The sequence below is a fragment of the Mirounga angustirostris genome, unplaced genomic scaffold (assembly GCF_029215605.1).
Source record: "Mirounga angustirostris isolate CCGP_5_RB_7025 unplaced genomic scaffold, mMirAng1.0.hap1 SCAF_14, whole genome shotgun sequence".
NCBI classification, from domain to species: domain Eukaryota; kingdom Metazoa; phylum Chordata; class Mammalia; order Carnivora; family Phocidae; genus Mirounga; species Mirounga angustirostris.
This window is the reverse complement of record NW_026991722.1, coordinates 24595821-24608481: the sequence shown is the minus strand read 5'-3', so window position 1 is coordinate 24608481 and position 12661 is coordinate 24595821. Positions and strand designations below refer to the sequence as shown.

The 12661-nt window shown below is 40.9% G+C and overlaps 1 protein-coding gene across 7 annotated transcripts in view; it reads right to left on the bottom strand.

Moving 5' to 3' along the window:
* DYM (dymeclin) overlaps positions 1 to 12661 on the bottom strand; it is a 353838-nt gene that overhangs the window by 271994 nt on the left and 69183 nt on the right. For all 7 annotated transcript variants that reach the window (XM_045886744.3, XM_064577626.1, XM_064577625.1 and 4 more), the window contains one exon: positions 6764 to 6836. In XM_045886744.3, the coding sequence (XP_045742700.1) occupies positions 6764 to 6836 (73 nt within the window). The remainder of the gene's footprint in view (positions 1 to 6763; positions 6837 to 12661) is intronic.

Below are 12661 nucleotides of genomic sequence, written 5' to 3'. Positions count from 1 at the left end.
CAGCCAGGACCCCAGACCCTGCTTTTGCTGCTGCTAATCTTTCTGTTACACCTAATGCCGGGCTAGCATCAGTCCTCCTAAGCAGCCAGGCACTATAGAAACTTCCTCCAGTTCCCAGATGATTCAGCCTTGTTCTTTTGAATCTCCCAAGCCCCGTGTCCTATGCCTACTATACTTGTTAGGGAGCTAGTGCTCCTCCTTTTTACTGAGAAGTTTAAAATAGGAAAATTAACTCCGAAAGCAAACATATTCAATGTTTTTGAGTACTTAGTATGTGTAAGACAATACATTTTTATAATCCTAAAGCATTTGACAATTTACAAAAGCATCTTCAAGTGCATTGCTTGGGTCCCCAACACAATCGTAAGCAACACAGGAGGCTGTGAGAACACCAGACAGAGGATGAGATGCTCCCTCTCAGCCGCCGGCCGTTCTACTGCATTAAAGGACATGATGTCTGGCCTGGCTGTCCCTCCAACAGCTACACGAGTTGGTCTCCAAACTCAGGGACTTCAATTTCTTTATCTAAAATACTGAACAGCTAAATTACATGTCTTCCAATGTCTCTTCCAAGTAATGATTCCTGGTCTATTGCCCCCAGTTGTAAAATGAGACCTAAGGCGTGGAGTGACATTCCCGGTTAGTAGGAGAGCCAGGATTCAAGACCTATTTTCTGGATTCAGAACCACAGAGGTTTTTTTCCCTACTACAGAATATGTTCTACACTTCTTAACAATAATCACTCAATTATGAACAACCTGAGCACATAACTTATAAAATCAACATTATTTGTGGTACCGTATATATTTTGGTCAGACTTCAATAAACACGGTAAAGGTTTGCATATTTTTAAAAAATTTAACTGAGATTCCCCCCTCCTTGCCACACCAGAAATCAATTTTCAACCTAAAAAGCTATTGTGAACTTAATATATAATAGTATCTTGGCATATGGAAATGCTATCACCTTTAATTCAGTGCTGGTAATGACTTAAATGCCTCACTGATTCAACCAGAAAGCTGTACTAGATATTTCCCTTACAGCACCTAGAACTTAAATGCTGACTTGCTTTAGCCGCCCGCTCTGCTGAGGCTGCATTTGGAGAAGTGTTTAGGTATCAACATGCAGGGCTATAGAAAGGCATTTTCCCAACAGTTAAAGCCCTTCATTGCCAACCCAGGTCCCTTCAGTTCTTTCACTCTCCTCCATTAACTGTTCGCGGCTTTTCACATTCTTGAACCACCTTCTCACGGTTAGCAACAGAAGTTTTCGATGTTCAGATTTTTCACAGTATATCATTGAAGCCAATATCATTAGTTTATGGGTTAAATAATAAATATCCATTTCCTATCATTTTATTACATTTCAGAAACTCTATGGACAAAGCAAATCCCATAAATAAGATTCTTAATCAGTTTCATTCTTCCCCAAATACTTCCAGAATGGATTTTAGAGAAATAGCTCTAAAAATATATTCTTTTACATCTTAATAAACAGAGAACTCTAAACATAAACCGTTAGCCCTTCTAAAATTCAAGTCCCTGCCCCATCAAACAACACAGCTTGTCCATCCCTAATCTCCCACAACTCCTCTGCTCTGATCAAACTAATGCACTTGTGACTCTTCGGATACATTATTTACACCCAAGAAGTCCTGAGCAGGCCCCTCTCTGGTTCTCCGCTGACCAGGTCACTACTAATCACTACAGCTCCAAATGACTTCAGCACTTAGGAGCTGTTTCTCCTCCTGGGCTATCTTTCTGTGTTTCTGTCCGTCTCTAAGCTCTTCAGAAGTCACACCTTTCTTTGTCCAGGGCCTAGTACACTAGAGACAAAGGCATATTCCTAATACACGTTTTTCAGAATGAACTTAACAAAAGAGAGATTATTATATTGTGAAGGGATAACGTGAGGACTGCTGAGCTATAAAGCTGACTGTCCCTAAACCACATGGCCCCGGACCACTCAGCATTTATAACTAATCTACCATTTCCTCAAATACTGTTATTTGGAAATATTTGAGGAAATATTTCCTCAGATATATGTTAGTTCTCAGTGTTTCTGCTTCTATAGCCCCTTTCTGCTTCTACTGTCTATAAGACACCTAGTTTTTATATTACAATATACCAACTGCAAAGGGCTTTGAGCCACTGCATTTGCAATGGAATGTGCCTCAGCACAATACTTTGTTTCCATACAGACTAGATGATGGCAAACAAACAAAATGCTTTAAGCACACTGAACAGGTTGTGCCCCTACTATCTTACTCATTCAACAAATGCTTGTTGAGAGTCTACCACATGCCAGGCTAGCCTGAATACTAAGGATAGTGAGCAAAACAAATGCAGGCACAAGAACAGCGCTTGTTTTCACAGAGTCTTCCTTCTAATGATATTTGAGAAACACAAGCAAGAGAAATAACAGATAATCTGAAAAGCAGTGGTAATTGTAAAGACAAAAAACAAAGCGTGATGCAGAGAATGACAAGGGTGCTGCTATGTTCCGGTGGTCAGAGCAGCTGTTTCTAAGAAGCAGACCTCCTCTGAGCAGAAGAAAGCAACAAAGTCAGGACAGGAGCCATTCAGATATCTGAGGGGAGATATCTAAGGTGGAAGAAGCAGCGAGGGCAAAGGCCCTGGTGACAGGGGGACAGAAGTGGGTTGGCATCTTCCAAATTAGCATGGACACCTGTGTGGCTGAAGCAGCAGGAGATGGACGAGGTCAGCAGGTAACATCAGTACCCCCTGTACTAGAGAGGTAGACAAAGTCACACTGCACAGAGACACGCCTAGAAAAAGGCAGTAAAAGCAACCGATTAGGAATGTCTCAGCTTTATCAATATATAACTTTTATAAAAAAAAAAAAAGATAAATGTTCTGGGGCACCTGGGTGGCTCAGTCGGTTGAACATCCGACTCTTGGGTTTCGGCTCAGGTCATGATCTCAGGGTCGTGAGATCGGGCCCCACGTCAGGCTCAGCGCAGAGTCTGTTTGAGATTCTCTCTCCCTCTCGTGTTCTCTCTCTCTCTCTCACTCTCCTCCAAATAAATAAATAAATAAATAATCTTTTTTAAAAAAAGAAAAAGATAAACATTCTTATAAAATTATAACTGAAAAATCTGCAAATGAGGGCCAGGCTGAGAACTGAACAGTTGAGTTCACAGGTTGATAAGAGCACATAAATGGATCTCAGAGGAGGAGGCTGCATGTCTGGCCTGGGGCCAGCAAAATGGCCCACTCCAAGCAGACCTCACAGGGACCTAGGGAAAGTGGTAGGACCTATGGTTGACAAGAGCATCACCATATACAGATAAGAGTGACGGCTTTCACAAAACCACCACCAAAAACAGGTAAAAAGACAAGTTAAAAGTTCTCAAAATAACTTCTACTTCATAATAAGACAGCATCACGAGCAAACCTAAGTACTGGGCCCATCAAACAATATAGCTCTGCTGCTGGGGGCCAACGGAAGCCCCACCACTGAGCTGAGTCACCAGGGTCTCATTCAGCCCCTCAACAGTAACACTGTGAGAACTGATCCATGCCACAAATTCTAAGTGTTGCGCTTTCAACTCTGGCATGCCAAACCACGTTCTTTGTATTACACTGGAAGATGTAGGTTTCAATCAGACTTTGAAGATTAGTATCTCAGAGAATGAATATTTTATCAAAACACCCAACCTGTCTGAGAAGCAGTATCCACTAACTACTTAAAAGTCAAGCATTATTACAAGTGAATTCCTACAAATTCTGGAAGTTTATCTAAACTAGTGCAGTTGACCCTGTACTCTTAATAACAAAGAATCATTTCAAACTTAGTGTATAGATCTCTAAATATCTATCTATGCTCTTGGTAATCACTGGCTTCCAATATTAATAGAACGATTTCACAGTCTCATGAGAAATGTTTAAGTGAGTTCTGAATTGCCCTCAGTGGCCACGAACGCCGCACTCCTCTTGCCACGCACCTGCTGATGCAGCACGGCCATGCCGATGTTAAACATGACAAGTCTACAGCGAGACTGATGAAGGTCAGGAAGGAGAGCATCCCCGCTTTTCAAGTCCATATTCCCCCTTAAGTCAGAAGCTGATCCACAACACTGCACTACGGTTATAGTACGTGAAACATTTAAATAGTAATTTGGTTTCACATGGCAACTGTTACCAAGACAAACCTTCTTGTAGGATGGAGTTCCAAGAACATTAAATCATAAGAAATTGTTTCAGCAGCTGGTTAAAGCTGAGTGTACATAATACAAGACATCTGGTGGTCTGTGCATTTTCCGTTCATTTAAAAAGTATAAACACATTAAAACACTGAAATGTTTGATATATTACAACACTGGCTGCTTGCTCCTCAAGAGTGTTTAAGTGACTGGTCTACTCATTGTATTCAAGCCTTATTTACTAGCTGAAGAGATTTACTACTTCCATTCCCCTTAACTTCACCAAGACATTTTATTAACAAAGGAGGGGGGGAAGAATGTACTCACTGAGGATATATACTAAACTGCTGGTATTTAGTAATGACATAAACATAACAGAGATGGAATTATTTTAAAAATTAAGGCAAGAACACACGAAGCATTGCACATACAATGGCAAGTAAATAGTAGACCATCTATGTGCTCCCCTTCCCACGTTTGACCACATGTAACAGAAGCCTGACCACAGTGGCTTAACCAAAGTAAGTGTTTGTTTGTTTTTTCCACTTAAGAAGAAATCCAAAGATAAGTCGTCTAGGGCTGGTGTAATAGCGCCACAGCATCATTACTACCCCATGCTCCTGGGACCCTCTTTGCATGTGGCACTCCTCTTCGTTTCAAGATGGTCCCAGCACTGCCTCCACATCCCAGGAAGGAAGAGAAGGGCGGCGGGCAAAAAAGCTGGAGGTACATGCTCTGCAAGCTCATGACTTCTGCTTACACAGCATTGGCCCAAACCATGTCACAGGGCCACATTTAGTTCCCGAGGTGCCCGAAAACTCAGCTGGGCACACACCGGTCCCCCAAACAATACTGGAGATGTGTTAGAAAGGTGAGAAAGGACATCAGAAATTCAAGTTAACTGTGTCTGCCGCACGAGATCCACCTACATGGGACGTTTTCCCCTGTGCCCTTCCCCACCAGGTGATTCCTCCATTGCTTCAGCCCTGCCTTCCAGGCTGCACATCAGCAGACCAAGTTACCACAGGGTTTGGTGGTTCTCATTCCTAAATCTAGATTACAATTCTGGATGCTGCACTTATGCACAACAGAGGCCAGAGGCCGTCTTCTCACGAATACCCGGTCCTTCCTTTTTGGGCCACAGGCAAGCAGCACACGTCCAATGATATCCCTGTGTTCACGGAGATTCTGTCATGATCAATCTTAAACTCTTCTTCTTTATTCAAAAAATAATTCCTTTACGGGCGCCTGGCTGGCTCGGTCAGGAGAGCACATGACTCTTGATCTTGGGATTATTAAATGTGAGCCCCACGCTGGGTGTAGAGATTACTTAAAAATACAATCTTTAGGGGTGCCTGGGTGGCTCAGTCATTAGCCATCTGCCTTCAGCTCGGGTCATGATCCCAGGGTCCTGGGATTGAGCCCCGCGTCAGGCTCCCTTCTCTGCGGGAAGCCTGCTTCTCCCTCTCCCACTCCCCCTGCTTGTGTTCCCTCTCTCCCTGTGTCTCTCTCTGTTAAATAAATAAATAAAATCTTTAAAAAAAAAAAAAAAACCTTAAAAAAAAATAATAATTCCTTTAAAATATGCATTCTCAGTGGGTGATACCACCAAGAGAGTGAAAATTATTTTTTAGGGGTGAAAAACTTCATAGACAGTATAATGATCTGTGGCCCTCCAAAGGGCCACAGTACATAAAGAGACATTCAGTGCATCTGGGGTATTCAAATTTCATTAGTGGGGAGAGGCAATTACAAAAATGTCTGAAAAGGCTCCAGAGAGACAAAAGTTGAGAGTAACTTCTTTAAAAGGAACATTTTATAGCATATAAGAATTGCGTTCAGCTGGAGTGACAGAAATCCAGTTCCAGGAAACAAATAAGGATATATTTTTCTCACATGAAAAGTCTGGGGTGGAAGTGGCGAGGAGGCACTGGTAGTAATGACTTTGGTTCAGCAGCTCAACGAAATCAAAGCAGAATTTTCTGTGGGTCTCTGGGCTCATGGTGCCAAGAGGGCCACACAACTCCCAGTACGTTGACTACATTCCAGATAGCAGGAAAGAGGACTGTCAAGAACAAAAAGATACGCCTCCTAGCTGAGGCAGGTCCTCGTACCCAGAAGTTTTATTGGAAGATGTCCCCCTACATCTCAGGGCACCTAACTTCAAAAAAAACTGGAAATGGAAATCCAACCTCTCCAAAAGAGGTCAGAAATCAGGAAGTAAGGAAGAAGGAAGAGAATCCTGGGTGGCTAACGAGCTGCCTCTACCACATATGGGTTAGATTCTCTTTCCACCTGTTAAAAGACATCTGTAAGATATCACTACAGAGATTAATTCTGTGCCTATCATTTGCTCAATATTCCTAAAGAGTTTGATTAGGTTCTCCTTATAACATAAAATTCTTGTTTGATAATGCACAGTCAGAGTATAAATATTATTAAGCAAAAGATAAAGAACTCCACAGACAGACACAGAGGCATACATAAAAGGCATACATAAAAATACAATACCAGGACCCACAAACTCTTTGACATGATCAATCGCCATTTTCAATATACAAAGAAGATAAAGCAAATCCTGGTTTGGCCAGAACTTACAAGAGCGGAATATCAGTGATTAACTGCATCAAACAACAGAGCAATTCTTCCAAAAGATCTTCAGAGTCAGAACCTGGTAAGACACACAAAAATTTTTTAACAAAATATGAGCTAGAATAGAGTTTTTTTAGAAGTTCAGTCTTCATTCCCAATGAGAATAACAACAGTTATTATCACATAAACTCAGACACTAATGTTGACCTCTAATAAAATCCAAACCACGAGCAAGTTAGTACATACTACAGTCTTCATCTAGTATAGGAATTCTGGACATAAGCTATTAATTATATAACTTTTAATGTGTCAAAGTCTCTTATGGTTCCTGTAGACCAGCAGTTTTCAAATCTCTTATTTTATACCGTGTTTTTTCAAATGAAATCTTATACTAAAGTGAAATACACAAAATAGACAAAAAAAATCAAGCTGCCCTAGCTGCTCTGTTTGAATCAGTAGACTACCTGTACCTCTTTCCCCCAGTAAATATCTGATCAAACACTGGGTCTCCTTGATGGGCCTCAAAGCACCTTTTCTGAACCTGTGGGGCTCCACAGATCAAAGACTGAAACCCACTGAGAGGGTTTCCACCTCTTTACAAATAAAGAGCCAGAGGTAAAATGGCTTTCCCAAGCCACAGAGTAAGTGGCAATGGTAGGATGCAAATTAGCATTCCCATAGAAATGCTCCTCTCTCCCAAACTGCTCTAAGTGACCGTCTCATTTCCAGAGCCAACCAATTGCTCATGTTACTTTTGGCTTTGGACACTAACACCTACTCCTTCATGAAATTCTTCTTACCCTCAGTTCCTACAACACCTTGTTTCCAGTCTACTTCTTTTCTACTCATTCCCATGATCTGCCTCCTCAGAATATCTTTCAACTATTCGTATATTCCCCAGAGTTCCACCATTGGCTTTCTCCTCTTCCCACTCCCTATGTCCTCCTTCACCAATCATTATTTATATACTGGTGATTCCTACAGTGACAGTTTTCCTCTTGGCCTCTCCAATGAACTCCTTCTTATCTTTATATCCAATTGCCTACTGGCCATCTCCACCTAGATGCATCACTAGCACCTCAAACTCCAAATGCTCAAAACTGAACCCATCTTACCCAATACTTGAAATCCACTTATTGCTTCTTTCTGCTTCCTTTTGGTGACCACATCAAGAACCCAGGACCAAAGCCCAGACTACTCTCTCGTATGCTTCTTTAACCAGTCTCTGGGTCCACTCGATTGCAGTCTACCTCTCTGATGTTTCCTCTTTTCTGCATACCTCATCATGCTTTTGTTCATTATTTCATCATCTCAGTTCAGTTAAACCAGCTTACTAAATCAAAACTCACTCCTGAACTTCTTTCAACCTTCCTAACTAGTATTCCTACATCTAATCTTACTCCTCTCCAACCCAAACTCTAGATGGCTAACTAAGGGAGCTAACTCAACTCCCTTCTTCCCTCCCCTGGCTTACATCTTTTCAACTGCTTTAAGCTGAACACTAGGTATCAGAAAAAACTCAAGTGCTAAAGTACAGCATGCAAGACACTGGAAGACACAGACCTTGTACTCCCTTCTACCATGATCTCCCCTCCATTACTCACAATTTATATTCCAACAATATCCAGCTACCTGCTACATGCCATTTCATGCCTCCTCAATAACACTCCCTCCGCTGAGAATGCCCTCCAACAATAAAAACCTGACTTTTTAAAAAGCCAATCTTTATTTACCTGAATCATTCTCAGTCTTCCTCTCCATAAAACCCAACTCTCCTGCCTCACTCTGAAAAAAAAAATAATCATCTACAAAGCATCTTGCCTTGTACATGTCTTTCATTGTATACATAGGTTACATTATACCATAATTTCTGTCTATACGTGGGCAGGCCCCTATTGGACTCTATCCTTTTTTTTTTTTAAGTAGGCTCAAAAACTAATGATGTAATGTGTGGTGATTCACATAACACAATAAAATAAAATTTACAAAATAAAGTAGGCTCCATGCCCAGCGTGGAGCCCAATGCAGGGCTTGAACTCATGACCCTGAGATCAAGACCTGAGTTGAGGGCGCCTGGGTGGCTCAGTTGGTTAAGCGACTGCCTTCGGCTCAGGTCATGATCCTGGAGTCCCTGGATCGAGTCCCGCATTGGGCTCCCTGCTCGGCAGGGAGTCTGCTTCTCCCTCTGACCCTCCCCCCTCTCATGTGCTCTCTCTCATTCTCTCTCTCTCTCAAATAAATAAATAAAATCTTTAAAAAAAAAAAAAAAAGACCTGAGTTGAGATCAAGAGTTGGATGCTTAACCCAGGCACCCCTGGACTCTGTACTTCTTGAGGATGATGACTGACAAAGAGCTTAACACATAACGTATACTCAAAACATGTTTGCCGAACCAAACCCAGGGTCTAGTACAAATCTAGTGGTTATTTCCAAAGCATCAAAGCACTTGGAATTTCAAAGTTTAGCAATTCTTTTTTCTAGACCACAATATCACTTGGTATTCAGAAATTATGAAGAAATTCCTTCCTGCCTTGCCATAAATAGAACTGGCACAGTAACCCTCTGAGAGGTGAGTATAGAGCTTGAAGAAAATACTAAATCACACTGAAAGCACCAATCAAGGCTACAAAGAAAACATGGCAAGAATCAAGTTCAATAACTATGTTAAATCATACTCTAGAAGTTCCTGGCTTAGCTCAACCAGTGAAGAAAATAAAATTTGGAAATAAGTAACATTGGTCTCTGAGACTACACAATAAAAAGTAGATGTAACTAAAATCCTTCTCATTGCCAAAGTGGTCCGACATAACCCAAGTGAGTCAATAACCTACTCCAAGTTGATCTGTTGGCATATAATATATACCTAAGACAAGTTTGCTGAAATGTCATTCCTTGGCTCATCCTACAGAATGCAGTGACCCAGACCCAAGTAAGGACATTTAAAATCATTCCTTGATTCCCTTAAGAACATTCCAGACCAAATCAGCAGGCCACTTTAACAGCATACCCCTGTTCAGCCATGTAGTCAGAAGTTTTTTAATTACGGAAAGTGAGGGAACAAACGCTAAGGACCCACAGATGGTTGGGTTTTTTTCTCTCAGGGGTGTAAACACATCTCACCCTCAAATCTTAACACAGTGAAGAAGATTCTGTATTCTGTTCCATGTGCTGTCTAAACCATGACTTCTGTCAAGATTCCAGCTTAGGTCAAATAAGGAATATATTCACAACTTTGTTATCAACTTAATAATGAAAATGATGATAAATATATTTCATACAAGTGAAATGTACCATTTCAAGGCTGAAACCCTAACAACAAAAGACAAGAATAGGGAATTTCCAGTTGAAATCTCAGACAACTTCTATTTACTAAAACAAAAACAACCCTACAGAATACCATATTCTTATTTCTGGGAATAATCTAGAAGTAAATAATTGTGTATCAAGTGAAGAGTGACAAGATTTGACTGCTTACCAGGTCTGACAATAAGCAAGTCACTCATAGTGCATTCTTTTCCAAGCAACGTTTATATTACTCAACTTTCATTTGAAGTCAAATATCTTCCTTAGCGCCAATAAAAACAAGTAAATATAAACTCATCTGCCAAAAATTAGAGTAACACTCATGCATTTCTCACAAAAAAGAGAATCTGAAAGGTCCTTGAAATCTTCGGGACAGTGACAAAGTAAACTGAAGATCTTTGAGCAAAGGACTCTGAAGAGATTCAGTATGCTTACTGTGAAGTTTTAAACCCAGAGGTTTTCTCTCTTAAAGAGTTTTAAATTGCCTCTTATAGCTGCAGCCAAATATGCTCACATTTTCAATGTTAGCTTCTGAGATAATATTCATAGCTAACATTTACTGAGTACTCTACCCTTTGAAAGGCACTGTGCCAAGCATTTCATTCTTTATGTCACATTAATCCTGACAATAACTCTTAAGGAGTAGGTATGATCATCACCATGTTAAAGAAATCAAGGCTCAGAATGGTCAGGTTACTTACAGTAAATGGCAGAGACTGGATTTGAACCCAAATCCAGATTCATAAAAAGAAAAAAACAAAAAAACAGAAACCCTTACGAACTATTTTTAAAGAACTGTCCCGGGATGGTCGGTTAAGCGGCTGCCTTCAGCTCAGGTCATGATCTCAGGGTCCTGGGATCAAGCCCGGCATCGGGCTCCCTGCTCGGCGGGAAGCCTGCTTCTCCCTCTCCCTCTCCCCCTGCTTGTGTTCCCTCTCTCGCTGTGTCTCTCTCTGTCAAATAAATACATAAAAATCTTAAAAAAAAAAAAGACCTGTTCCTATACCAAGTTGGAAAAAATCCAGTCAGTCAACCCATGTTTCACTTAAGACCCTAAATACAAACCCCTGGTAAATGAATACTATGAGCCATCTGGGGGAGAGATACAAAATACCCCGTATTAGTTTACACATCAAGGTGATATGTTGCACACTCATCAACACATACTGGAAGTCTTTGATTTAAATACCCAATTTAGAAATAACCTCTAACAATGAATATATATAAACTGTTATTATGAGTATTAATGCAGAACAAGGTCACTGAATCTCACTCCTATATCTGGGGTTCTCCCGCTTTAAAGCCCTAACCCTGCTTCTCTGGTCCCTGTGAGTGACACTAGGGGAAGGAGCAAATGAAAGACCAGATGATATCCACAGTTCCTTACAACTCCAGTCATCTACACGTTCAGCACCCATTCATACCACACACTCCCTAGGGAGGGAACCAGAGAAGACCAAGATACTGTTGTAATCAAATACCTTCCACCAGAGTAGGAAGAGAAGAGAAAAGAATAATGAAAAAAGCACTGATGGAAAACAAAGCAGCAGCCATATTAAAACACAGAGAGCTCATTGTTGTTTACTTTGCATGCAGAAAGTCAAGCTGTTAAGTTTCTAAATGCTGCTCAACTGTGCCAAATACAAGTATTAAAACATAATCAAGGGACGCTGGGTGGCTCAGTGGTTAAGCGTCTGCCTTCGGCTCAGGTCATGATCCCAGGGTCCTGGGATCGAGCCCCACATCGGGCTCCCTGCTCGGCGGAAAGCCTGCTTCTCCCTCTCCCTCTCCCCTGCTTGTGTTCCCTCTCTTGCTGTGTCTCTCTCTGTCAAATAAATAAATTAAATCTTTGAGGAAAAAAAAAAAACATAATCAAGAAATAACAGAGCTATATTCCAAAAACAGGTTCCCCGAGTGCCTCAAAAGTTCAGAGCAAAACTGACTTAAGATGGAAGACACATAGGGGCGCCTGGGTGGCTCAGTTGGTTAAGTGACTGCCTTCGGCTCAGGTCATGATCCTGGAGTCCCAGGATCGAGTCTGCTTCTCCCTCTGACCCTCCTCCCTCTCATGCTCTCTCTCTGTCTCTCATTCTCTCTCTCACAAAAAAAAAAAAAAAAAAATTAAAAAAAAAAAAAGATGGAAGACACATAAGCTAGATTGTATTTACTATAAACATATTCAGAAAACCATGGGAGAGTCCACAATTGGCAGTTTTAATTGTGAAACTAATATTGGAATTATTCTAAGGTATTAAAAATCATATTTAAACTTCTAATGAGCAAAACTGAATATGTGTCTATAAAGTAATCAAACTAAGGAAAAGCAGATGGACTCACTCTTTTCTAAAATGAAAACTGATCTACATTGTAATGCATTACAATATTTATAAAACTGTGTCCCACATATTTCAATAAAATCTGCAATAATTCTGGCTGTGCTATTATTGTAGTCAAACAGAAATGTTTCTAATTATACCGAAGGATAATACAGTCTTCCAGGTTCTATTATAAAATATGCCTTTTTGGGCACCTGGGTGGCTCAGTTGGTTAAGCAACTGCCTTCGGCTCAGGTCATGATCCTGGAGTCCTGGGATCGAGTCC